Genomic DNA, 24,388 nt, shown 5'->3' on the forward strand with positions numbered 1-24,388 from the left:
TTGTGTTTAGGGATCATTTTAGCACTGAAGTATTGTTACTTTCCAGCTTTGACATGGTGAGATAGGGTTTTGATCAGGATTAACTTTCCTTCTATGCCTACTTGATATCTCCTCTGCATCTGACACAATAAATCATCTCATCTCACTTTCTAGATTGCACTCCTTTGGTATAATTGGTTCTGTTCTGTCCTGGTTCTCTTCGTAGCTCAATAACAGTACCCAACAAGTCCATATCGTTCCTTCTTCTTCTTCCATGATGTCCCTTAGGGTCCCAAGGGTCTGCTCTCTCTGCTACCTTATTTAACGTCTACTTAACACCATTATGCCACACACTTGCTGGCCTTAGAGTTCGTTATAAGATTTATGCTGATGATATCCAATTCTTTTTTCCTCTGAAAGAAACCTGGGCTCTTACAGAATCATGCCTTATCCACTGTCTTATAACCATCTAAAAATGGCTTCACTGCAGTAAACTAGTTCTCAATATTTCTAAAACAGAAATCATTGTTCTATCACGTTTTCCTGTTGAAAACACACCCAACAATTCATAATAAGATAAGAACATGCCATACTGGGTCAGACCAAGGGTCCATCAAGCCCAACATCCTGTTTCCAATAGTGGCCCATCCAGGCCATAAGAACCTGGCAAGTACCCAAAAACTAAGTTTATTCCATGTTACTGTTGCTAGAAATAGCAGTGGCTATTTTCTAAGTCAACTTAATTAATAGCAGGTAATGGACTTCTCCTCCAAGAACTTATCCAATCCTTTTTTAAACACAGCTATACTAACTGCACTAACTACATCCTCTGGCAACAAATTCTAGAGTTTAATTGTGAGTTGAGTGAAAAAGAACTTTCTCCGATTAGTTTTAAATGTGCCACATGCTAACTTCATGGCGTGCCCCCTAGTCTTTCTATTATCTGAAAGAGTAAATAACCGATTCACATCTACCCGTTCTAGACCTCTCATGATTTTAAACACCTCTATCATATCCCCCCTCAGCCATCTCTTCTCCAAGCTGAAAAGTCCATATTCAACTCTCATTCCATCACTGTCTTCCAAACTGTATGTAATTTGGGAGACACCATTGACCCCTCTCTCTATGCGTGACCATATAAGAGCCATTACAAACTCATCCTTCTACAAACTCCATCTACTCCGTCACCTCAAGCCCCTTTTTGAACATTCTGATTTCTGGTCTGTCCTCCAGTCTTTATTATTCTCTGGTATAGATTATTGTAACTCTCTCTTAACAGGTTTCCCACTATATGCTATCCGTCCATTGCAGATTATATAAAACTCGACAGCAAGACATCTAACTGGCACTCCCATTCATGAAATTATCACTTCTTTTCTCAAACATTACACTGGCTGCCATTCTCATACGTATACAATACAAGCTTTCCATGATCATACACTCTACTATTTACAATTTACACTCCCCCTGGATTTCCTCTGTACTAAAAATTCACATTCGCTTCTGGTCCCTCAGATCAGCAAACCTAATGTTATTAGATTTCCCATCTCCAAAGCTTACCCACCTTGATGAAACGTGCCTTTTTTTCTGCAGGCCCTCTCATATGGTACAGCTTACCAAAGAAATAAGATGCCTCCGGGAAAGAATATTCTTTAAAAAAGCACTAAAAAGTTTCCTCTGCAAAAAAGCATTTCCAAACGTAAGTGATAATGGATAATCCCCAGCATCTCTCCCCTTTCAGCAAACTCTTTGTAGTCTATTATTGGCCCCACTATTAGTTCTTCTGTCTTGTTGGTGTTATTTGCTGTGTAATATTTGCTGTGTAATATTCCCCTTATTGAAGAATCATGTAATGTACTGTATTATTATGTTTGTTTGATTTATGTTTGTGTGATTTATGTATGTTCATAATGTACCCCACCGTGAACGTAGGAAGGGCGGGTAATAAATGCTTTAAAATAAAAATAAATACATCTACTAGACTGTCCTGCACCAGACTTCGAGCCTTTAGTTATTATGCACCAAAGATCTGGAACATGCTTCTATTATTCCTACATTTGGAGCTTAGCTACCTATCCTTCAGCCAAGCATTCCCTACAGAAACTTCCTTTCCAGCAATCTAGTTACTACAGAAGTATTTCTATTTCTACAGCAACAAACAAAAGAATCTATGAATCTGGCTTTAAATATATAGATCCTGAAACAATGTTGTGATTTAACACTACTGTAACCTTCTTAAAATTTATTGTAATCTGCTTTGAAGCCATTCATGGTTAAAAAAAAAATTGGAATATCAAATGCTAATAAATAATAAATATAACTGGATTTTGTGCATGAAAATAGTTTTGAAAATGTTGTCCTTAATGTCCACAGAGTAGTCAGGACTTCACATTAATATCTTACTTGAAAGTTGGCATATTAGCAATAAAGTCCTCCTTAACATTATGTTGGACCACTGGTTCACTACTGGTTTAGAGGGAAGGCTGCTCCATAACTGAACTACCAACACCGCATCCTACAGCACCAAATATTCCTCGGATATCCCAATCCAAATACTGCCTAGGCACAACTCTGCTGAGTGATGATTATATGTTCAGACAGCATTATATGGATTTATAGCTCATATACTAATATCGATTGATGAATATTTATATTTGACACAAACTAAAATATCAGCATGTTATTATATCTGGTGCATTTTGTTTTGTTCAGGAGGGAAGCCTGTAAAGATAACTGCTAAAGTGGGAACGCTTAAAAGGAAGCAACAAATGCGAGATTTTCTGGACCAGCTTTGCAAAGACAATCATGATGATATTTTCAGTGCTACACCCTTTCAAACCAAGAGAGTAAAGGTAAGCCCACTTAAAAAAAAACAAAAAAAACAATGAGATCAATATTCAGAAAAACGGTGAGTGGGATAAGTTATTCAGTTACACTTAGTCGGATAACTTGCCACAGATGTTTAGCGAGACAAGTCTCCTGATAAATATATTCGGCTAAGGTTATTTGAATCAGTTTACCTTGATAACTTTAGCCATCCTTCGGAATATACGTGGCTAAAATTATTCAGGTAAGGTTATCTGGATAACTTTAGACTTTATGCTAAATACAGATTTTAAAAAAACAAACACGTGGCCAGTTGTAGTGACTCGGTCCCTCCCCCATACCCTCCAAATTAAAATAAATAAATAAGGTTTGGATTTTGTGTCCTGATTTTCCACACCCTACCTCATCAATCCTTCTCAGGGGGATAAAAGGGGTGAAAAGGTAAATAAAAACAAAAAAAAAAAGGAGGCATAATCCTCTTGGCCTCTCCCTCCTAGTAATGGAGAAATCTTTTAAAAGCAAAGTTCACCCAAGCTGCAATTCATATTCGTTCTCCCTCCCAGAATTACATTATCATGACTGCCCTTCTCAATCACAAACCTCCTGACATCCCCCATTCCTTCCCCCCCCAATCTTTCCTCAATGCATGAAATCTGATTCTGCCCCTTCCCAACATCCTATTATGTTTTGAAAACCTGTGGTAATCACAATCCTCCTCATTGCACCTCCCCTTCCCTAACCCTCATGTGCATCCATCCCTAGGTGAAAACTCACCCATCTCATCCAGCTGTTGTTATTACGTGTGTTTTAGTGGATACTTGGGTGCTGTGGAGATGGCCACGCCCACGGGGAGGAGCCTCTTGAGGAGCCACAGCACTGGGCTAGACTCTATACACAAAACACCGGATTTGAACTCTTTTATTATACAGCTTGAAGTAGCCACCAGGTGGAAGTGGTGAGTTGTAGTCTCAGGGACCTCGGCAGAGGGAGCCCTTCTCTCCCAGATGACGTCAGGAGGTTCCGCAGCAAGGAGTTACTGTGGATGAGACAGATGAGAGATAAGAACATAAGAAATTGCCATGCTGGGTCAGACCAAGGGTCCATCAAGCCCAGCATCCTGTATCTAACAGAGGCCAAACCAGACCACAAGAACCTGGCAATTATCCACACACTAAGAAGACCCCATGTTACTGATGCAATTAATAGCAGTGGCTATTCCCTAAGTAAACTTGATTAATAGCCATTAATGGACTTCTCCTCCAAGAACTTATCCAAACCTTTTTTGAACCCAGCTACACTAACTGCACTAACCACATCCTCTGGCAACAGATTCCAGAGCTTTATTGTGCGTTGAGTGAAAAAGAATTTTCTCCGATTAGTCTTAAATGTGCTACTTGCTAACTTCATGGAATGCCCCCTAGTCCTTCTATTATTCGAAAGTGTAAATAACCGAGTCACATCTACTCGTTCAAGACCTCTCATGATCTTAAAGACCTCTATCATATCCCCCCTCAGCCGTCTCTTCTCCAAGATGAACAGCCCTAATCTCTTCAGCCTTTCCTCATAGGGGAGCTGTTCCATCCCCTTTATCATTTTGGTTGCCCTTCTCTGTACCTTTTCCATTGCAACTATATCTTTCTTGAGATGCGGCGACCAGAATTGTACACAGTATTCAAGGTGTGGTCTCACCATGGAGCGATATAGAGTATTATGACATTTTCCGTTTTATTAACCATTCCCTTCCTAATAATTCCTAACATTCTGTTTGCTTTTTTGACTGCTGCAGCACACTGAGCCGATGATTTTAAAGTATTATCCACTATGATGTCTAGATCCTTTTCCTGGGTGCTAGCTCCTAATATGGAACCGAACATCGTGTAACTACAGCAAGGGTTATTTTTCCCTATATGCAACACCTTGCACTTGTCCACATTAAATTTCATCTGCCATTTGGATGCCCAATCTTCCAGTCTTGCAAGGTCCTCCTGTAATGTATCACAGTCTGCTTGTGATTTAACTACTCTGAATAATTTTGTGTCATATGCAAATTTGATAAAGTCACTCGTCGTATTCCTTTCCAGATCATTTATATATATATTGAAAAGCACCGGTCCAAGTACAGATCCCTGAGGCACTCCACTGTTTACCCTTTTCCACTGAGAAAACTGACCATTTAGTGCTACTCTCTGTTTCCTGTCTTTTAACCAGTTTGTAATCCACGAAAGGACATTGCCACCTATCCCATGACTTTTTACTTTTCCTAGAAGCCTCTCATGAGGAACTTTGTCAAACGCTTTCTGAAAATCCAAGTATACTACATCTACCGGTTCACCTTTATCCACATGTTTATTAACTCCTTCAAAAAAGTGAAGCAGATTTGTGAGGCAAGACTTGCCTTGGGTAAAGCCATGCTGATTTTGTTCCATTAAACCATGTCTTTCTATATGTTCTGTGATTTTGATGTTTAGAACACTTTCCACTATTTTCCCTGTCACTGAAGTCAGGCTAACCGGTCTGTAGTTTCCCGGATCGCCCCTGGAGCCCTTTTTAAATATTGGGGTTACATTTGCTATCCTCCAGTCTTCAGGTACAATGGATGATTTTAATGATAGGTTACAAATTTTTACTAATAGGTCTGAAATTTCATTTTTTAGTTCCTTCAGAACTCTGGGGTGTATACCATCCAGTCCAGGTGATTTATTACTCTTCAGTTTGTCAATCAGGCCTACCACATCTTCTAGGTTCACCGTGATTTGATTTGGTTCAGTCCATCTGAATCATTACCCATGAAAACCTTCTCCATTACGGGTACCTCCCCAACATCCTCTTCAGTAAACACCGAAGCAACAAAATCATTTAATCTTTCCGCGATGGCCTTATCTTCTCTACGTGCCCCTTTAACCCCTCGATCATCTAACGGTCCAACTGACTCCCTCACAGGCTTTCTGCTTCGGATATATTTTAAAAAGTTTTTACTGTGAGTTTTTGCATCTACAGCCAACTTCTTTTCAAATTCTCTCTTAGCCTGTCTTATCAATGTCTTATATTTAACTTGCCAGCGTTTATGCTTTATCCTATTTTCTTCTGTTGGTTCCTTCTTCCAATTTTTGAATGAAGATCTTTTGTCTTAAATAGCTTCTTTCACCTCCCCTTTTAACCATGCCAGTAATCGTTTTACCTGCTTTCCACCTTTCTTAATGTGTGGAATACATCTAGACTGTGCTTCTAGAATGGTATTTTTTAACAATGACCATACCTCTTGGACATTTTTTACTTTTGTAGCTGCTCCTTTCAGTTTTTTCCTAACAATTTTTCTCATTTTATCAAAGTTTCCCTTTTGAAAGTTTAGCACGAGAGCCTTGGATTTGCACACTGTACCTCTTCCAGTCATTAAATCAAATTTGATCATATTTATTATTATCTATAATTCACAAAGTCATTCACAACCAACAACAACTAGACCTCCAGATTCCCCTCAAATTATACACATCAGACAGACCGATTCGAGAAGCATATAAAGGCACCCTGCAACCCCCTAAACGAAATCTACCCGCCTATCATCTACCAAAGAACGAACCTTCTCTACAGCTGGCCCAGCCATCTGGAACAAGATGCCCACTGAACTCAGATTAGAACCATGCCCGTCTACCTTCCGCAAAAAACTTAAGACATGGCTCTTCATCCAGGCCTTCACTTAACCAACAGTTCCAGCAATTCCTCACTAATTCAGACACTGACTCCTACCTAAACTCTATGACAAGTGTAGCCTATACACTTACGCCTCTTCTCATCATATTATTGTATTATCTAATTTGTTCAGTTATGCTTTCTATCGCTCCGGCTATTCTAGCCCTCCAGGTTAATACCCCTTGTTATATGTAACTTTCATTTCATTTCTTGTTATATGGTTGACTTTGTTATTCCCCTCATGTTATTTGTAAACCGATCTGATATGAATTTCTTTCATGAAGGTCGGTATATAAAAATGTTAAATAAATAAATAAAAATAAATATTATGATCACTGTTGCCAAGCGGCCCCAGCATCGTTACCTCTCTCACCAAGTCCTGTGCTCCACTGAGAATTAGATCTAAAATTGCTCCCTCTCTCATCGGTTCCTGAACCAATTGTTCCATAAAGCTATCATTTATTCCATCCAGGAACGTTATCTCTCTAGCATGTCCCGATGATACATTTACCCAGTCAATATTGAGGTAATTGAAGTCTCCCATTATCACTGCACTACCGATTTGGTTAGCTTCCCTAATTTCTCTTACCATTTCACTCTCCGTCTCACCATCTTGACCAGGTGGTCGGTAGTATACCCCTATCACTATAGTCTTCCCTGACAGACAAGGGATTTCTACCCATAAAGATTCAATTTTGTATTTAGTCTCATGCAGGATGTTTATCCTGTTGGACTCTATGCCATCCCGGACATAAAGTGCCACACCTGCTACCGGGTGCTCCTCTCTGTCATTGCGATATAATTTGTACCCCGGTATAGCACTGTCCCGTTGGTTATCCTCTTTCCACCATGTCTCTGAGATGCCAATTAAGTCTATGTCATCATTCACTGCTGTACATTCTAATTCTACCATCTTACTTCTTAGACTTCTGGCATTAGCATACAGACATTTCAAAGTTTGTTTTTTGTTTGTATTTTCATTCTGCTTTTTAATTGATAGGGATAAGTTAGAATTTTTTAGCTCAGGTGAGTTTTTAGTTACAGGCACTTGGACTATTTTTCTAATTATTGGAACCACACTGTTGGGATGCCCTAATTCTAATGCATCATTAGTATCCTTTGAAGATACCTCTCTCCGAACCATGCGCTGCTGAGCGACTGTCGGCTTTCCCCTTTGTTCTAGTTTAAAAGCTGCTCTATCTCCTTTTTAAAGGTTAATGCCAGCAGTCTGGTTCCACCCTGGTTAAGGTGGAACCCATCCCTTCGGAAGAGACTCCCCCTTCCCCAAAAGGTGCCCCAGTTCCTAACAAAATTGAATCCCTCTTCCTTGCACCATCGTCTCATCCACGTATTGAGACTCCGGAGCTCTGCCTGCCTAGGGTGACCTGCGCGTGGAACAGGGAGCATTTCAGAGAATGCTACCCTGGAGGTTCTGGATTTAAGCTTTCTACCTAAGAGCCTAAATTTGGCTTCCAGAACCTCCCTCCCACATTTTCCTATGTCATTGGTGCCCACATGTACCACGACAGCCGGCTCCTCCCCAGCACTGTCTAAAATCCTATCTAGGTGACACGTGAGGTCAGCCACCTTCTCACCAGGTAAGCATGTTACCAGGCGATCCTCACGCCCACCAGCCACCCAGCTATCTACATTCCTAATAATTGAATCACCAACTATGACGGCCGACCTAACCCTTCCCTCCTAGGCAGTAGGCCTTGGGGAGATATCCTCAGTGCGAAAGGACAATGCATCACCTGGAGAGCAGGTCCTTGCTACAGGATCCTTTACTGCTGCACCTGGTTGGTGCTCTCCCATCATGAGACCCTCTTCCTCCAAGGCAGCACCAAGGCTGCCAGTCTGAAGTTGGGACTTGACTACTATGTCCCTGAAGGTCTCATCTATATACCTCTCTATCTGCCTCAGCTCCTCCAGGTCTGCCACTCTAGCCTCCAGAGATCGGACTCGTTCTCTGAGAGCCAGGAGCTCTATGCATCGCATGCACATGTACAACTTCTCACCGGTGGGTAAAAAATCATACTCACTGCCCTTGCCACACCCAAAGTCTCAACTATGTAACCCAGCCCTGCCAGAAGATCCTTGGCATCTCATGGTGTCACTTCTGGCTCTGTGACCTGCCACTCATTCCTTGTCTTGTGGCCTACGGGCCTTCTTCCTTGTTCCTTATCTTGTGACTTACGGGCCTTCTACCTTAGTTGCTTGCCTTGAGGCCTTTGGCCTGTTCTCTCTTGTATCCTATCTTTGGGTCTTGGGCTTATTCTCTTTGTCCAAGCCTTGCTGCCTTGGGGCTTCATTGTTCCTTGTTCAGTGTTTCCCTTGTCTGACTCCTGCCCTAGTCTGCCTTGTTGGTTTTGTCCTGTCTGTTCCAGTGTCCTGTCCAGTCTGCTTGTACTAGAGCCTTGTCCTTGCTTTGCCTGATCTGTGTTTGTCTAGTTCCAGGTCTTGCCTGTCTCCAGCCACGCCTTGTGCACGCCTTGACTCCAGCCTGCTGTGTCCAACCTGCCAGGCCCTGCCTGCCTTTTCTGCCTTGTGTCTGGCCTGCCTTGTTCCTGTCTTGTCTGTGTGGACTCACCACCATGATGTACTGCCGCCAAAGAGATCTACTGGCCCCTAGAACCCAAGAGCCCAACCTGCAGTGGAGGGGACTGAATAGGCGGAAGACTGGTTCTTGTTTTGTTCATAACCCTGCTTGAAGTCCTGTGCCACTCCCCAGATGGGTTCTCTAGAAGACTCCGGAGCTCTTAACATTTATATTAGAGTTTGGAGAGTATTCAAGAACTGGTGCAGAGTGGGAGGTTCTCACCCTCTCAGAGTAGAGATGCCACTGAATTGGGAATTTTTGTAGGAGGGATTGGTTAAGGTTTTGGCTCTTAACACCCTGAAGGTGCAGGTGGCAGCTCTGACATGCTATAGAGGGCAGATTAATGCCAGGCCCTTGTTCTCCCATCCAGATGTGTCTAGGTTCTTGAAGGGGATCCAGCATTTACAGCCTCCCTTGTGTCTACCGGTGCCTTTTTAGGACCTTAACCTGGTATTGAGATTTTTGACAGGGCCTACCTTTCAGCTGCTGCGTTATCTCTTCTTGCAGCTGCTTCCTTTGAAAACTGTTTTCCTGGTGGCAATTTGTTCATCAAGGCATATCTCTGCTTGCATACTCTTTCTTGCCGTGAGTCATTTTCTACGATTAACTCCTGGGACGGTGCAGCTCAGGACTGTGCTTTCCTTTTTGTTGAACTTGATATCGGAGTTCCATTTGAATCAGTCTATTTCTCTGCCCACATTGGACAGGGGATAGAGATGAGCGAGATTTTAATTTGTTACATGCCTTAGATGTAAAGTGGCATCTGATGTGGTACTTGAAAGTTACTCTCCCTTTGAGGAATACTGATCAGCTGTATGTTAATTATTATTTATTTATTTTATTTACAGATTTTATTTTTTTATACTGCATATAGCAGAAAAGCTGTGCTAAGTGGTAAACCGTTAAGCAACTAGGCAATACATTATCATTTTAAAACACAGCAATACAGTAAACAAAATAAAATTATAAATGCATATACCACTGAAGAAAAAATATCAAGAAAAAGCCAGACGAAAAAGGTGTGCTTTCCACTGTTTTCTGAAAAATTTATAATCAGAAAGAGTTCTCATCTTCATAGGTAACTCATTCTACAACTTAGAACTGGAGACAGCAAAAGCCCTGGTACGAATTGTCTGGATATAGGTTTTAGCAGTGAGAACAAGTAGATCCTTATCTGCAAACCTTAAGGACCACAGAGAGGGGCATACTGTACTAGTTTTAGACAATGAAACAGAATAAAGGGCATTGTGTACAAGAGTCATAAGTTTGAACCGAATCCTGTACCTAATAGGAAGCCAGTGAAGTTGGTACAATGCAGGAGAGATATGTTCCCTGATGGAATGAGAAATAATTAAATAGGCAGCTGCATTTTGTAACAGTTGAAGAGATCCTATCATAAATTTCAATCTGTAATACTATCTATATCCTAATTTTCCCATTCCCCCCTCCACTCCCCTTCCCCCCCCACCCTCTTCTCCAGTTTTAACATCAGTTACACTGTAAAGCCCTGTTGGCTGCATTATTGTTTTATGGAAACCGATGTGATGTTTCTAACGAATGTCGGTATATAAAAAATGTTAAATAAATAAATAAAATCATATACTTTGGCAATCCTGCATATTGCGAGTTGCAATAGTCTGATGTGGTCAGGATAAACACTTGCACTAATGTTCTGAAATCGGGAGCTGATAAATATTTTATAGGGTGAAGAACCGGAAGCTTAAAGAATGCTGACTTGATTACAGCTCATAACTGAGATTTTAAGCCAAAATCAGAGCCAAGATCTCAAATTATAGGCGGAGGAAGATATGATGGAGGTAGACAAGGAGAACAGGCGTCACGGGCGACAGTAAGCCTTAGGGTTAAAGAGGTCATCACGGTTGCCTATGTAATGCAGATGTTTCATTGCTTAGCCAAGTCATGGTTTCGTGGGTGGAGACTCATATGTTGTCTCTGGTTGAGATTTGTGAGGTGGTCCTCCTTACATACTTTCTCCAAGCATTACCGCTTGGATGTTAAGACTCAAGAGGACGTGGCCTTCACGCGGGCAGTGATGATGGATGTGTAGCCAGACTCCTACTTATTTCGAGAGTAGCTTTGGTACGTCCTACCAGTGTGGATTGGCCTGCCAGAGTGCAGAGGAAGGTGAAATTTCTTCTTACCTGATGATTTCCTTTCCTTTGAAGGTAGGCCAATCCACAGTCCCACCCTGGGATGCCTCCTTGATTTTGGTTTTAGTTTATCCCTTATTCAGGGACAATGCAGTGTATTCTTTGTTCTGAGTATCTGAAGAACTGATAAGTGAAGAACAAGCCCCTAAGTTGTTAAATGTTTTACTGAGCTCAGTACTTCCAAGTTGGCTTTTCTAGAGATACTAGCAGGCTGATGTCAGGGCAGGTCTATATGTCTGTAATGTCAGTGAGTCAGTTATCTCCATCTCCATCTGCTAGTAGGAGTGCATAACCCACCGTTGTGTATTGGCCTCACAAATTTACTACGTTTTTTTGAATGCGTAAATAAACATGGACAAAGGTGAGCCAGTTGATAGGGTGTATCTTTATTTCCAGATAGCATTTGACAGAGTCCCTCATGAGAGACTCCTTAGGAAATTAAAAGGTCATGGGATAGGGGGTAGTTTCCTATTGTGGATTAACCAACTAGTTAAAAAAGAAAACAGAGTGTAGGGCTAAATGGCAAATTTTCCCAATGGAGAAAGCTGATTAGTGGAGTGCCCCAAGGAACTGTTCTGGACCACTGCTTTTTAATAAATTTATAAATGACCTGGAAATGGGAATAAGTGAGGTCATCAAATTTGCCGATGATACAACATTATTCAAAGTTGTTAAATCACAAGAGGGTTGTGAGAAGTTGCAAGAGATTATTGCAAAACTGGGATACTGGACATGCAAATGGCAAATGAAATTTAATCTGGACAAGTGCAAAGTAATGCATTTAGGGAAGAATAACCCAAATTATAGCTATACAATGCAAGGTTCCACATTAGGAGTCACCACTCAGGAAAAGGATCTAGGTGTCATCGTTGAAAATACATTGAAATCTGCTTAGTGTGCAGCAGCAGCCAAGAAAGCACATAGAATGTAAGGAATTATTAGGAAAGAAATGGAGAATAAAACAGATTCTCCTAGGACAAGCAGAATGGTAGTCCTCACACTTGGGTGACATCATCAGATGGAGCCTGGAACGGAAAACTTCTGTCAAAGTTTCTAGAACTTTGACTGGCACACTGAGCATGCCCAGTATGCCAATATCCATGCGGCATCGCAGGGTTCCCCTACAGTCTCTTTCCGCGGTGCTGCTGCCTCACAGTAGTGGAGCTCTTTCTGTTTTCAGAGATTACTCATTTTTTCTTGCATTGTTTCGTAAGTTTTCATGCCAGGGTCTCTCTTCCTTGGTTCCCCCTAGTCAGTAGGGCAGTGTGGTAAGTTTATACCTTCTCTGCATTCGGTTTTGGGGGTATTTTGGCATCTGTGTCCACCCTGTACTGACCACTTGCTGGCTCGAAGCATGGCCTCCAGGTTTCATCAATACTCATAGTACCCGTGGACCATGTCTTTGACTGATTCGCATGAAGTTTGTACTCTTTGTCTGTGGGCATCGCATGATGTCCGGGGTTGCCAGTTTTGCGACTAGATTTTTCAAGAATTTTTTAGGTTTTTACATCTGTGTGATTCAGAAGCCTGATTGGACAGGGAGATCTCCTCACTTCTCCAGAGTTCAGCTGGCTACAGAGGTTTGATTTGTTATTCGCAAGAAGTTACAGAAGGAGCCTGATGATAAGTTGGATTCTGCTAGTTGTGCTTCCCTGGAACAAGATGAGGTATCTTCAGGTAGGATGATACAATTATCCATGTCTTCCTTAGAGACAAAATTGCGGCATTTATTAATCAGGTTGTGTCATCACTAAGAATAGCTGATTCCAAGGTTGAAGAGATTCCTGATTGGAATCCCATTATTAAGGGCATCTGTAAGTCAGTTAAGACCTTTCCTCTGCACTCTAAGGTAGAGGAAATGGTGCTTTTGGAATGGGAGTCCCCAGAGAGTGGCCTCAAAGAAGTGAAGATTATCATTAAATTATATTCTCATCCTCAGGAAGCAGTCTAACGTATATTTTAGATGCCTCGGGTGGACACTGTAGTCACTGCTGTTATTAGAAGAACCAGTATTCAGTTGAGGGTAGTACTTCGCTTAAGGACCCCATGGGATAGGAATATTGACCGCTCATTAAAAAATGTATTTTCTTCAACAGACCTTGTAGTCCAAATTTCAATTTGCGGGAACATGTCGTTTGGGCTGCATCTTCACCACAGCTTCCAGAGAGTAAAGATGCAGCCCAAATGGAATCAGAAGCAGCATTATTAGCTGATGCCCTATATGATCTTTTAGAATTTCTTCTAAGTTGGTAGCTTCTGGCATAGCAACTAGAAGAATTCTCTAGTTCTTCAACTGGGCAGCAGACTCATGGTACAAGTCTCAGCTAGGCAAACTTCCCTTAAGGAAAAGCTGCTATTTGGGGAAGATCTAGAACAATTAGTAAAGAGTGTTGGAGATCCAAAGGCTCCCTGAGGACAAAAGTCAATCTTTCTATCGTAGTCAGTTTTGCAATTCCAGAGGTTATAGACCTGGCAAGTAGTTGTATTCTTATTCTTGCAGACCTAAGGGCAAGAACCAGTCCTTTCGGAGATTCGAAAAGCCAAGGTCTAACTTAGCTCCTCGAGAGTCGGTTGTGCTTCACAATAAAGCACAGTGGGTTCACTCTTTGATAATTCTGGTAGGAGGTTGCTAACAGCAGTTTTACCAGGAGTGGACCCTCATAATGTCAGACCACTCCGATTCCCAACACCTTCATGGGATCCTTGTGTTTCTCAGCCACAAAGAGAGGTGTAGTCCAGACTATTTTCACAAGACTTTAGCTGTTATTCACTATAGTTCTGGTTCCTTGCTGCAACCAGGGTCACAAGTGAAATTTGATTTATTTTGTAGTTCCCAAAAAAGATAGGACCTTCAGGCCTAATCTCGATCTAAAAGGAGTAAACTGCAGTTTCCATATCCCTCACTTCAGAATGAAAATATTCGTTCTATAATGGTGGCATTGTGAAGGGTGAGTTTCTATCACCAGTGGATCTCTCTGAAGTATATTTTCACATTCCCATCGGGGTGGAAAAGCAAAGGTATCTTTGTTTCTGTATCCTACAAGTGCATTTTCAATTCAAAATGCTTCCTTTTGGCCTGGCTACAGCTCCGCAAGCATTTATCAAAGTCATGGCAACTGAGACAACATTTTTAAGGAAAGATGGCATAATGGTTCATCCTTAGAGAATAGCCACTGCCATTAGCAATGGTAACATGGAATAGACTTAGTTTTTGGGTACTTGCCAGGTTCTTATGGCCTGGATTGGCCACTGTTGGAAACAGGATGCTGGGATTGATGGACCCTTGGTCTGACCCAGTATGGCATTTTCTTATGTTCTTATGTTCTTATCTAGATGATTGGCTAATCAGAGCCAAGTTTCATCAAGAAGGTCTTCATATGTCCAGCAAAGTGGTCCAGCTTTTAAGAAACTTGGTCTGGGTAATCAATTTTGCAAAGAGCAAACGCCTTCCTACTCAGTCCTTGTATTATCTGAGAACTCAGTTTGATACAGAGGTAGGCAGAAAGAGTAACCAAAACTGTGAGCAAGTGCAAAAGTTCGCTATTCTAAGAGGGTGGACGCTTGGATACTGTGGCAGCTGACCACGCCCACGGGGGGGAAGTCACGTGGGGGGCCGCAGGTCAGGCTCAGCTTAGGACACACAAACACAGAGATTGATCTTTTATTAGACAATGTGGTGAAGCCACCAGAGGTGGCAGTGGTGAGCAGCAGACGTAGCCCGGCTGGGCTAGTATCCCTCAGGACCTGGAACAGCGACTCCTCTGGTAGCAGTGCTTTAGTGGAAGGAACTGAGAATAGTGAGTACAGTGGAATATGCACAAAGCCCCAGTATGGAGAACCCCAGGATAGGGAGAGCAGGCCCTCGAGGAGCGAGTACCTGAGAGCTGAGAGGCTTGAAGGTAATGTACTCACACAGCGGTTCCACGTAGGAGATGGCACTAGGGCTGGAACGGAGGCAGGCCCTCAAGGAGCGAGTACCTGGTTCCAGGGAACAGCTCTGAGGTGAAGATGGTAGTACTCACTGGTGTTGAAGATAGCAAATCCTTCCAGGCAGAAGAGAAGGTAGGAGCAGGCAGCGAATCAGGGAACATGGGCCCTCGACAAGCGAGTACTGGTTTCCTGATAGTGACCTGGAAAGCAAGTGAGGCCCCTGAGGAGCAGGTACCCCGTTAGCGTTAAGAGTCCAATGGAAAATTGGAAAGGCAGAGTAGCTGGGTATGGAGAGTGAATCCCATCCGTAAGATTCCCCTTGCTAACTCAAAGACTAGCAAACATCATAGGCTTTAAATATCCGGGCAGCGTGATGTCATCACAGGGGGACGCCCCTGAGGTTCGCGCCAAGTAGGAAATAAGAGTGAGGGCCACGCGCCCTAAGGTACCAGCAGAGCATGGCGGGAGGCAGCGCCCAAGCCAGTCCGGGGATGCCAGAGAGGACGGCAGGCAGACACCGCGGTAGCCAGGCATCCATCCATAGTGAGAGGAGGTGCAAAGAAAGAAAGGTAGGCGGAGTGAAGCTGTTGGGAAGGGACGGTTGCAACACCTTTCTTTAAAGATGGTTTCCTTATTTTCCCTAGATCAGTCCAGACAGCATGGTTTTTCTCCCCTACCAGCAGATGGAGACAGAAGAAAAGCTTTACTCTACAGCTGTTCTTAAGACAGTGTGCCCCCTACAGTTGCTCAGTATTTTCTGGCTCCAGCAGGTAGTAGAGTTGCAAAACCTACAGTCTGCTTTGAAGATCCAAATTGTTTCCACAGGTGTTAGGACTTGGATTAAAATAAAAAAATAAAAAAATGTAAAATCAGCTCATCATAACCAAAGTGTATTATTTGCCCCAAACCTGGGCTGCCTCTGAAGAGTTGAATGAACCGCAGGTATCTTTAGCTGTCTCTGAGCTTTTAGAGATATCTTTGGAGGCTGCGGTATCTAGAAGGAGACTTCTTTTAGTCTCCTTTGCCTTTCTATCTGACCGTAATAATGTGTTTAAACATTTCTTTTGAAATAAAGATGCCTTATTTTATGGCCAAAAGGTTTGGGTATACCCAGACCTCACAAAGGTTACTCAAACTAGAAGAAAAACTTTCCTAACTATGGGGTAGATTTTAAAAGAAGCGCGATCAGCCTACTTTTGCTTGCGCATCAGACTCAAGCAAAAGTACGCTGGATTTTAGTAGATACGCGCGGAGCCGCGCGTATCCACTAAAATCCTGGATCGGCGCGCGCAAGGCTATCGATTTTGTATAGCCTGCGCGCGCCGAGCCGCACTGCCTCCCCCCGTTCCCTCCAAGGCCGCTCCGAAATCGGAGCGGCCTCGGAGGGAACTTTCCTTTGCCCTCCCCTCACCTTACCCTCCCTTCCCCTACCTAAACCCCCCCCCCCGGCCCTGTCTACACCCCCCCCCTTACCGTTGTCGGGGGATTTACGCCTCCCGGAGGGAGACGTAAATCCCCGCGCGCCAGCGGGCCTGCTGCGCGCCGGGCCGCGACCTGGGGGCGGGTACGGAGGGCGCGGCCACGCCCCCGGGCCATAGCCACGCCCCGTACCCGCCCCCAAAACGCGGCCGACACGCCCCCGAAACGCCGCGTCGACCGGGCCCGCTCCCCGACACGCCCCCGACACGCCCCCCTCCGAAAACCCCGGGACGTACGCGAGTCCCGGGGTCTGCGCGCGCCGGTAGGCCTATGTAAAATAGGCTTACCGGCGCGCAGGGCCCTGCTCGCCTAAATCCGCCCGGTTTTGGGCGGATTTAGGCGAGCAGGGCGCTGAAAATCCGCCCCTATGCGAACAGAGGTAGTACAGAAAGGAGCATAGTTTTTTTACTGTGTTACCCCTGCAAATGTAGCATTAAATATTTAAACCAGAGTTACACTTTTTTTGATCCTCCCCAACTTATAGCTTTCTTGGACTCATGCGCCTAATGTTATTTCTCAAGTAGGCTCGGTAAATATGTAATGAGCCAACTCCTCAAGTGTCCTATATTACTTGTTTTTTGTTATTTCTTAGTATATCGCCCATATCTTAGGGCCTCCCCAATATTTCTTTTATTTAAAGCTTAGTACAATTTGAAGATTTATATATAGAATGATTGCCTTAATGGAATGTTTGTACTGAACTGATATTTCTGTGCAAGTTGTCTGCTTGTAATTATTAAAAAATTGGATAAATAAAAAATGTAAAAAAAAATAATTTGAATTTGAGGAGAAGAAAAGCTGTTTGTGAAGTGCCACAGTTGGAAGGAGTTCCTCCAGCTGTAGATAAAGTTCCTGGAGCTACTTTTGGCGCATAGGCAGGATATATGGTGATGGAGGGGGGGGCAGAGCCCCTGGATGTGCATCCAGACTTGCTGTACAAGGCCTAATTTTCCAGAAAAAGTATTGTTTAAACATCCTCTTGCTAAGGGAGCACCTTGAGGTTAGGGAGAATAGAGTATTTCCCCTGAGAAGCGGCTGTAGATTTGCTCATCAAGAAGAGGCACACGAATATAAGGGAGCCAGATTCAGATCTGGAGTCCATTGATTTTGAACCTGATATTAGTGAAGATCCTTTGCAGATCTGTCTGGCGAGTGAGGACAAGGATGCAAGCCTGAGGTGGTCCAATATTTTTGAAGGAAGAAGTTGCCCAAAGTGATCTTTCCAGTTCTTAAGAAACTTGGGATCAAGGGATCTGTGTCAGCGACACAACAGGATGGAGAGAGATTCCCATATTTGAGGGGCTCAGGGGCCCTACAAAGGCTTTCCCATTTCATCGTGCAGTGAAGAAACTAGTGTTTAGAGAGTGGGATATTCTGGAATCCAGCTTAAAAGTAGGCAGGGCTCTGGCAAGGTTATACCCATTCAAGAGGAGGCTCTGCAGTTGTTGAAGTTGCCCAAAGTGGATGCTTCAGTGTTGACAGTCATCAAGGAGACCCACATTTCTGTCGAGGGGTGTGCAGCCCTTATTATTTATTTTAGATTTAAATTCCATTTTTCACACTTTATTCAGCACTTCAAAATGGATTACAGAAGGTACTTTTCCTCTCTGACTATACATGTCATCTGACATATTTTCTTCCTATTTTTTCTGAGGGTGTGGATAGGTAGTGTGCTCTAAGTGGATTCCTCTCCCAGTTTTAAAGCTTTTAACAATTTGAATATATCTGTCAAATGTAAAATCTGTCATAGGAATACTAGTTTTCTCTGTGCTGCACCAACTTTTAAGTCATGGCAATGATGTCATGAAGAAAGCTGTGTGTTCTGCCTCCATTTTCTGGTAACCTCAACAGGTAAAGAAAGCAAAAGTGCACCACCTCTGATCTACATATAGACTATACAATCAACTCAGAGGGACTCGGCAATATATTATGCCTGCATTTTATTATTCAAATAGATTTTAAATACTTTTTAACAAACATATTACATCACCACCACTATGCAACCACAACGCCTTCTTATTTCTAAAACCAACAACATACATACATTACCCTTCACTCATACCACTCATACGTCCTAAAATCTAGTCACATATATCTTACCCTCTAAATAAACTCAGTGAAAATTCACCACATAACATTCAGTTGCATCTTTGATTACACAGGTGATCCCTCCATATATAATACAGGTAAGTTGCAATACATATCTAATACAAATACATGATCTAATGCATATATGACTATTCAATTCATCCAATTCAAAAACATATATCAATTCAAATACATTAATGACTATTCAGTTAATCCAATTCAAATGTATATATAACAATACAGTTGATCACAATGCAAATAATCCGAGAGCCTCGTTTCGCCCTCACAAAAGGGCTTCTTCAGGGAAGTGTAATTCTTAAGTTAACCTTTCAGAATAAAATATAATACTGCATATCAATTCTGGATCACCCATAAATAGACATTCATATGTAGATGTGGTTGTGATTGGCTCTCTTTGGCTTAAATGGACATGGTGAGGCGTTACATGATTAGAAGACTTCCTAGGACCTATGCGGTCTGGCAGGAGAATGGTTGAAGGTCCGTTTGTGTGAGTATTAAACGAATAATATTTTTTAAATGTATGCTGACATATTACTAAGTAGGTTAGGTAGAATGGTCTAAGGTTGGTTTGGGTGAGGATTAGGTTGAGCGGGACCCTGCAGAGTAGACGGTTAACGCGGAGTTTTTAAAAAATGTTGGTTTTACCGTTACAGCTAGTATAAAGTGAATATAAGTTAATTTCACCTAAAATGTTCTGGTCCGTAAAGTGGAGAATTATATAGTCAAAGTGAATGCCAAATTATTTATTTGTTATAGATACGGAAGTGCACGAGGTTCAGTACCATTGGATATGGTTTCAGTATGAATAATAGACAAGATATCCCGAGTATGAAATAGCACATTGCTAAAACAAAGTGTCATGGACAAGAGGTTGACACGGATTAAGAAGACATCAGGCTGGTATTGCTTGGATCAATGGTGGTTGTTCATGATAAGTATATTATGATATAGGCAGATGAGATAATAGGGTGTATGATGAATGGTTTTATATTCATTGTTATTTATAGATACCAGCACCATGGATCAGACCACAAACAGCACAAAAATATATCAATGAAAATCTAACATTGATTTGTGATTAACATGAAGAAATGCATCTTACAATGAGAAGATATCTACATATGAATGTCTATTTATGGGTGATCCAGAATTGATATGCAGTATTATATTTTATTCTGAAAGGTTAACTTAAGAATTACACTTCCCTGAAGAAACCCTTTTGTGAGGGCGAAACAAGGCTCTCGTTGGATTATTTGCATTGTGATCAGCTGTATTGTTATATATATGCATTTGAATTGGATTAACTGAAAGGTCATTAATGTATTTGAATTGATATATGATTTTGAATTGGTTGAATTGAATAGTCATATATGCATTAGATCAAGTATTTGTATTAGATATGTATTGCAACTTACCTATATTATATACGGAGGGGTCAACTGTGTAATCAAAGATGCAACTGAATGTTATGTGTTGAATTTTCACTGAGTTTATTTAGAGGGTAAGATATATGTGACTAGATTTTAGGAGGTATGAGTGAAGGGTAATGTATGTATGTTGTTGGTTTTAGAAATAAGAAGGCGTTGTGGTCGCATAGTGGTGGTGATGTAATATGTTTGTTAAAAAGTATTTAAAAACTATTTGAATAATAAAATGCGGGCATAATATATTGCCAAGTCCCTCTGAATTGATTGTATAGTCCATCCTCTGGTAGGCAGACCTAACACACTTGTCTGAATTGGTGTAGCAGGATTCATGAAAAGAAAATTAACAGTTAATAAAATTTCTCTATAAGGGTCCCTTATTGACAGAAAAAAGCAAGTTTGCTCACCATAAACAATGGTTTCCATAGATAGGATGAATTAGCTATGCATTCCCGCCCTCCTCCCTGTACAGCTTTTTCTATACATCTGGATGCCCCTTTTTTCTTCTTTGATAAGAACTTAGGAGCCTTCTGGAACTATAGTTAGCACAGGAACCGCCGTCCATGCCCAGTAGGGCAAAAGCTCTAAAGCTTTGAGAGACAGCTATGCCTAGTGCCACTCGTTGACGTCATCCATGAAGCATGGCTAATTCATCCTGCTACCTACGGTAAACAACGTTTATGGTAAGCAAACTTGCTTTTATACCATCACAGTGACAATTATTCATCTCAGCCATTGTTTTCTCTGCTTATGAAATCATCAATTGTCAAATTGTAGGCTAGAAAAATATTTAGTAAACTTTAGTACTAGCCAAAAGTTTTAGGAACCAGGGAAAGTTATTTTTTTTTCTTTTTATGTTATTTTTTTTGTTTGTTTTTCTCTGTATTTTGTTTTTGGGCTTACTTCATTTTTTATTAGGTTTTTTTTTTTGTCTGGTCATGCCTCTCAGTCCAACCTCTCTTCCTTGCTTTTTATCTTTCCTTTCCTTCCTTTATGCCAGCCCTCCCTTCAGCCTCTTCCCCTGTCAGCCTCTTTTCCTCAATATAGATGAGTAGCAGGGAGCTGCTCCAGTTTATGATAGTAGGTGCTAATTGCCTAGGATTTTTTCTATTACAATTAATATATTATGCGCAGGGTAAACAGTTTCATATACAGTTTTATCTGAATAATAACTGAAAGGATGAAAAATTATTATGATTAGTAAATTCAACATACAATATAAGACTTGAAAATCATCCATTAGTGGCATAGGGAACTGAAGTCATCTTGTATTCACAATATAATTATTAGAAGTATACGAATGTTTTAATATTCTTTTGAAATAACTTCAACAAATTCTGGGAGCTTCACAAGCTGGCATGAAGGAGCTGATTTGGAAGCAGGGCTGAATTTATAAATGTTGGAGTAAGCTAAACTCAGTAACACATTCCTGTAGGCAGCATAGAAGATGGGATAGATTTGAGTGTTACATAAGCATGTGAGCCATCAAAATGAATGTACAGATAGCAAGATAGGGTGACCGAATGCAAAAACCGGTACTATAGTACATTTTCAATGCATTTTTGTAGATACCAGCACTTCGAGGAAGTCTTGAAGATGATGGATTCCAGATTGAACAAACAGACCCAACTACACCTTCATCAGGCATCTTCCCTTTGGCAAATACACCTCAGTGTGAACATATCAGTCCTGGAATGTTGGGATCCATCAATAGGTAAAAGTTGAACTCTAATGGATAGTTTTCAGAAATTATAAAAAGCTGATTGTCATTCTGTGCCTGGAAGGAAATCTTGAAAAGGTCCTAATGAATAAAAAAAACATAGAATACACACATATGTAACCCCCCTTCAATCTCATCCTGCTATACCAGTCAAGCCCTCAACAAGTGGGTTGTTTCCCCCTACCAGCAGATGAAAGCAGATAACACTGTTGTTCTCTGTGACATCACAGCTACTGCTTAGAAGTGCTGCTAAGCGGCAGAAATCCATTATTTTAGGTTGGTACAGCATCTCAGCGCTGGATCTTTGATCAAAGACCAGGGCCAGGCCACTGGTTTCAGCCAACGGTGCGAGGCCTTTGTTTTGTTCCCAGCCCCTGAGGGAGTGATTTGTTTGAACTTGACTGGGGCGCAGCAAAACAGGAAAAAAAAAGAAGGGGCATATGAGACAGATAATTTCAACCCTTCCTTTCTCCCTCTGAGAAGAGGTTGCCTGCTTTCCATGTCTATTCTTTTAATTTTCTCTCCATTCTTCCTGCCCCCTGCCCCTGCCCCCTTGCTGTCCCTGCAGTTGTATCTTAGTTTTTGGGGAAAAAAAAAAAAGATAGCTAGTAGCTTTGAACAGCAAGCGAGAAGGAACTGATCTGTGGTGAGGACTGCCTGGCAGTGAGTCAAAGCTGATGTTCCTTTGGCTGCAGGGGGAGGGTGGTAGAAATAGTGAACACAGCTTGATTTTTAGGCGGCAGTCAGGGCTTCCATGAAGGGAGTGGGATAGAGAGGCCTGCATGTAGTACACAGCACTGTGAGGCCTATGGTGTCCACAGGGCTATAGAAGAAAAGAGTTCAGTTTACCTGGCTTGTTCCAGGGCTGGAGACTGGCCCGATGAAAGCTCTGGGGAAGGCTTTGCTTCCTCTTTGCCACCTGCTGGAATTCACGCGTCGACACTTGAAAGGTCTTGATATGCGGTCTGCCTCGAAGGCTTCAAAATCAGCGGCCATTTATGATTCTCCCGTGCGATCAGGCCAGAGATACAGTGAAGCAGCAGGCGCTGGAGGGGAGTTTGATGCGCCTCCCATGTTGATGCCTGCAGTTGCATCAGTAGGTGGTCATTGGTGGGGGGTGCTTCTGCATGGAGCCCATGGTCACTTCTCCCTGGAATTTTTTTGTTTTTTCCACCAGGTCTTTTGTGTTTTGCTAAGCCTGGGGAGGTGACATGTCTGGCCAGTAGTACTAGGGCAGCAGAAGGTCCCGCGCCTGTTCCCTCCCTCTAGGTACCTGTCAAGAGGGCGCATCCAGCTACTGAGGTGCCAGGACTCCCATGGGAGGATCCTGGGGATTCAGAGGAGCCTGAGGATGCTGATAGTTTGGCATCCTTGGAGGAGGAGGAGTTCCCTTCTTGCCTCGATTAGTCTTTTTCATAAGGATGAATTAGGTTATCTCATTTAGCAGGTGATTTCTTGTCTCTGGCTGGAGGAGGCTAAACCCCAGGAGACTCTGATATAGGACTCCATTATTAAGGGAAAGCGAAAGACCACGACCGCTTTTCCGCTCTATCCGGAGGTGGAGGAGATGATCTTGGTGAGTGGGAGCCCCCGGAGACGGGCCTTAGAGGTGTCAATCTTCTACAATGACTATATCCTCTTCCTCCAGCCACACTATGGAAGTTTTTTCAGGTTCCAATTATGGATGCCCTGGTTATGGCAGTGACCAGTCACACAACTATTCCAGTGGAGGATGGCACGTCTCTGAAGAACCCACAGGACAGAAAGATGGAACCGCCTCTGAGAAGTTTGTTTACCTTGTTGGCAAAGGCGGTTCAGGTTTCCATGTGCTTGGCTCTGGTGGACCGGGCTCTCCTTTGCTGGATCCAACAGCTTCCGGAGTCTGAGGAGGTGGCTAGGATGGAATCTGCAACAGTCTTTTTTGTGGACGCTATGAATGATTTGTTGTGAAACTCCTCCCAATCAGTGGCCCTCTCAATAGCGGTGCATTGGCTCCCTTGGCTATACAAGTGGGCATCAAACTCTTGGTCCAAAACTCACCTGGGAAACTTGTCCTTTAATTGTAAGCTACTGTTCGGGGACGATATGGATTAGTTGGTATAAACCTTGGAGATCCTAAACTCCTGCACTTGCCTAAGGATAAGGACTGCTCCTTTTATAGGGTTGGAAGAAGTTAGGGGCAATTTCAAGCTTCCAGGCAGAACCAGCTGGGTAGACAATTGTTCAGTGCTACGTTGGCTGTTTCTTCAACTTCCGGAAGCCAGAGTAAGTCCTTTTGTGGAGCCAGAAGACGGAGAGCTGATACTGGTTCTTCCCCGGGGGCCGGCAGAGCTCCATGGGTTGAGACTGCTGAGGGGGGGATATGATAGAGGTGTTTAAAATCATGAGAGGTCTAGATGGGTAAATGTGAATCAGTTATTTACTCTTTCGGATAATAGAAGGACTAGGGGGCACTCCATGAAGT

The 24,388-nt window shown here is 42.5% G+C and overlaps 1 protein-coding gene across 5 annotated transcripts in view; it reads left to right on the plus strand.

The window, feature by feature from the left end:
• The window catches only part of MIS18BP1 (MIS18 binding protein 1), a 308,295-nt gene that overhangs the window by 219,455 nt on the left and 64,452 nt on the right, over positions 1-24,388 (plus strand). For 4 of the 5 annotated variants that reach the window (XM_029598455.1, XM_029598456.1, XM_029598459.1 and 1 more), the window contains 2 exons: positions 2,692-2,831; positions 21,773-21,918. In XM_029598455.1, the coding sequence (XP_029454315.1) occupies positions 2,692-2,831; positions 21,773-21,918 (286 nt within the window). Of the gene's footprint in view, positions 1-1,572; positions 1,679-2,691; positions 2,832-21,772; positions 21,919-24,388 lie in introns of those variants that run through there. The other variant, XM_029598458.1, reaches the window with a different exon arrangement.

This window comes from Rhinatrema bivittatum, chromosome 4 (genome assembly GCF_901001135.1).
Source record: "Rhinatrema bivittatum chromosome 4, aRhiBiv1.1, whole genome shotgun sequence".
Classification (NCBI taxonomy): domain Eukaryota; kingdom Metazoa; phylum Chordata; class Amphibia; order Gymnophiona; family Rhinatrematidae; genus Rhinatrema; species Rhinatrema bivittatum.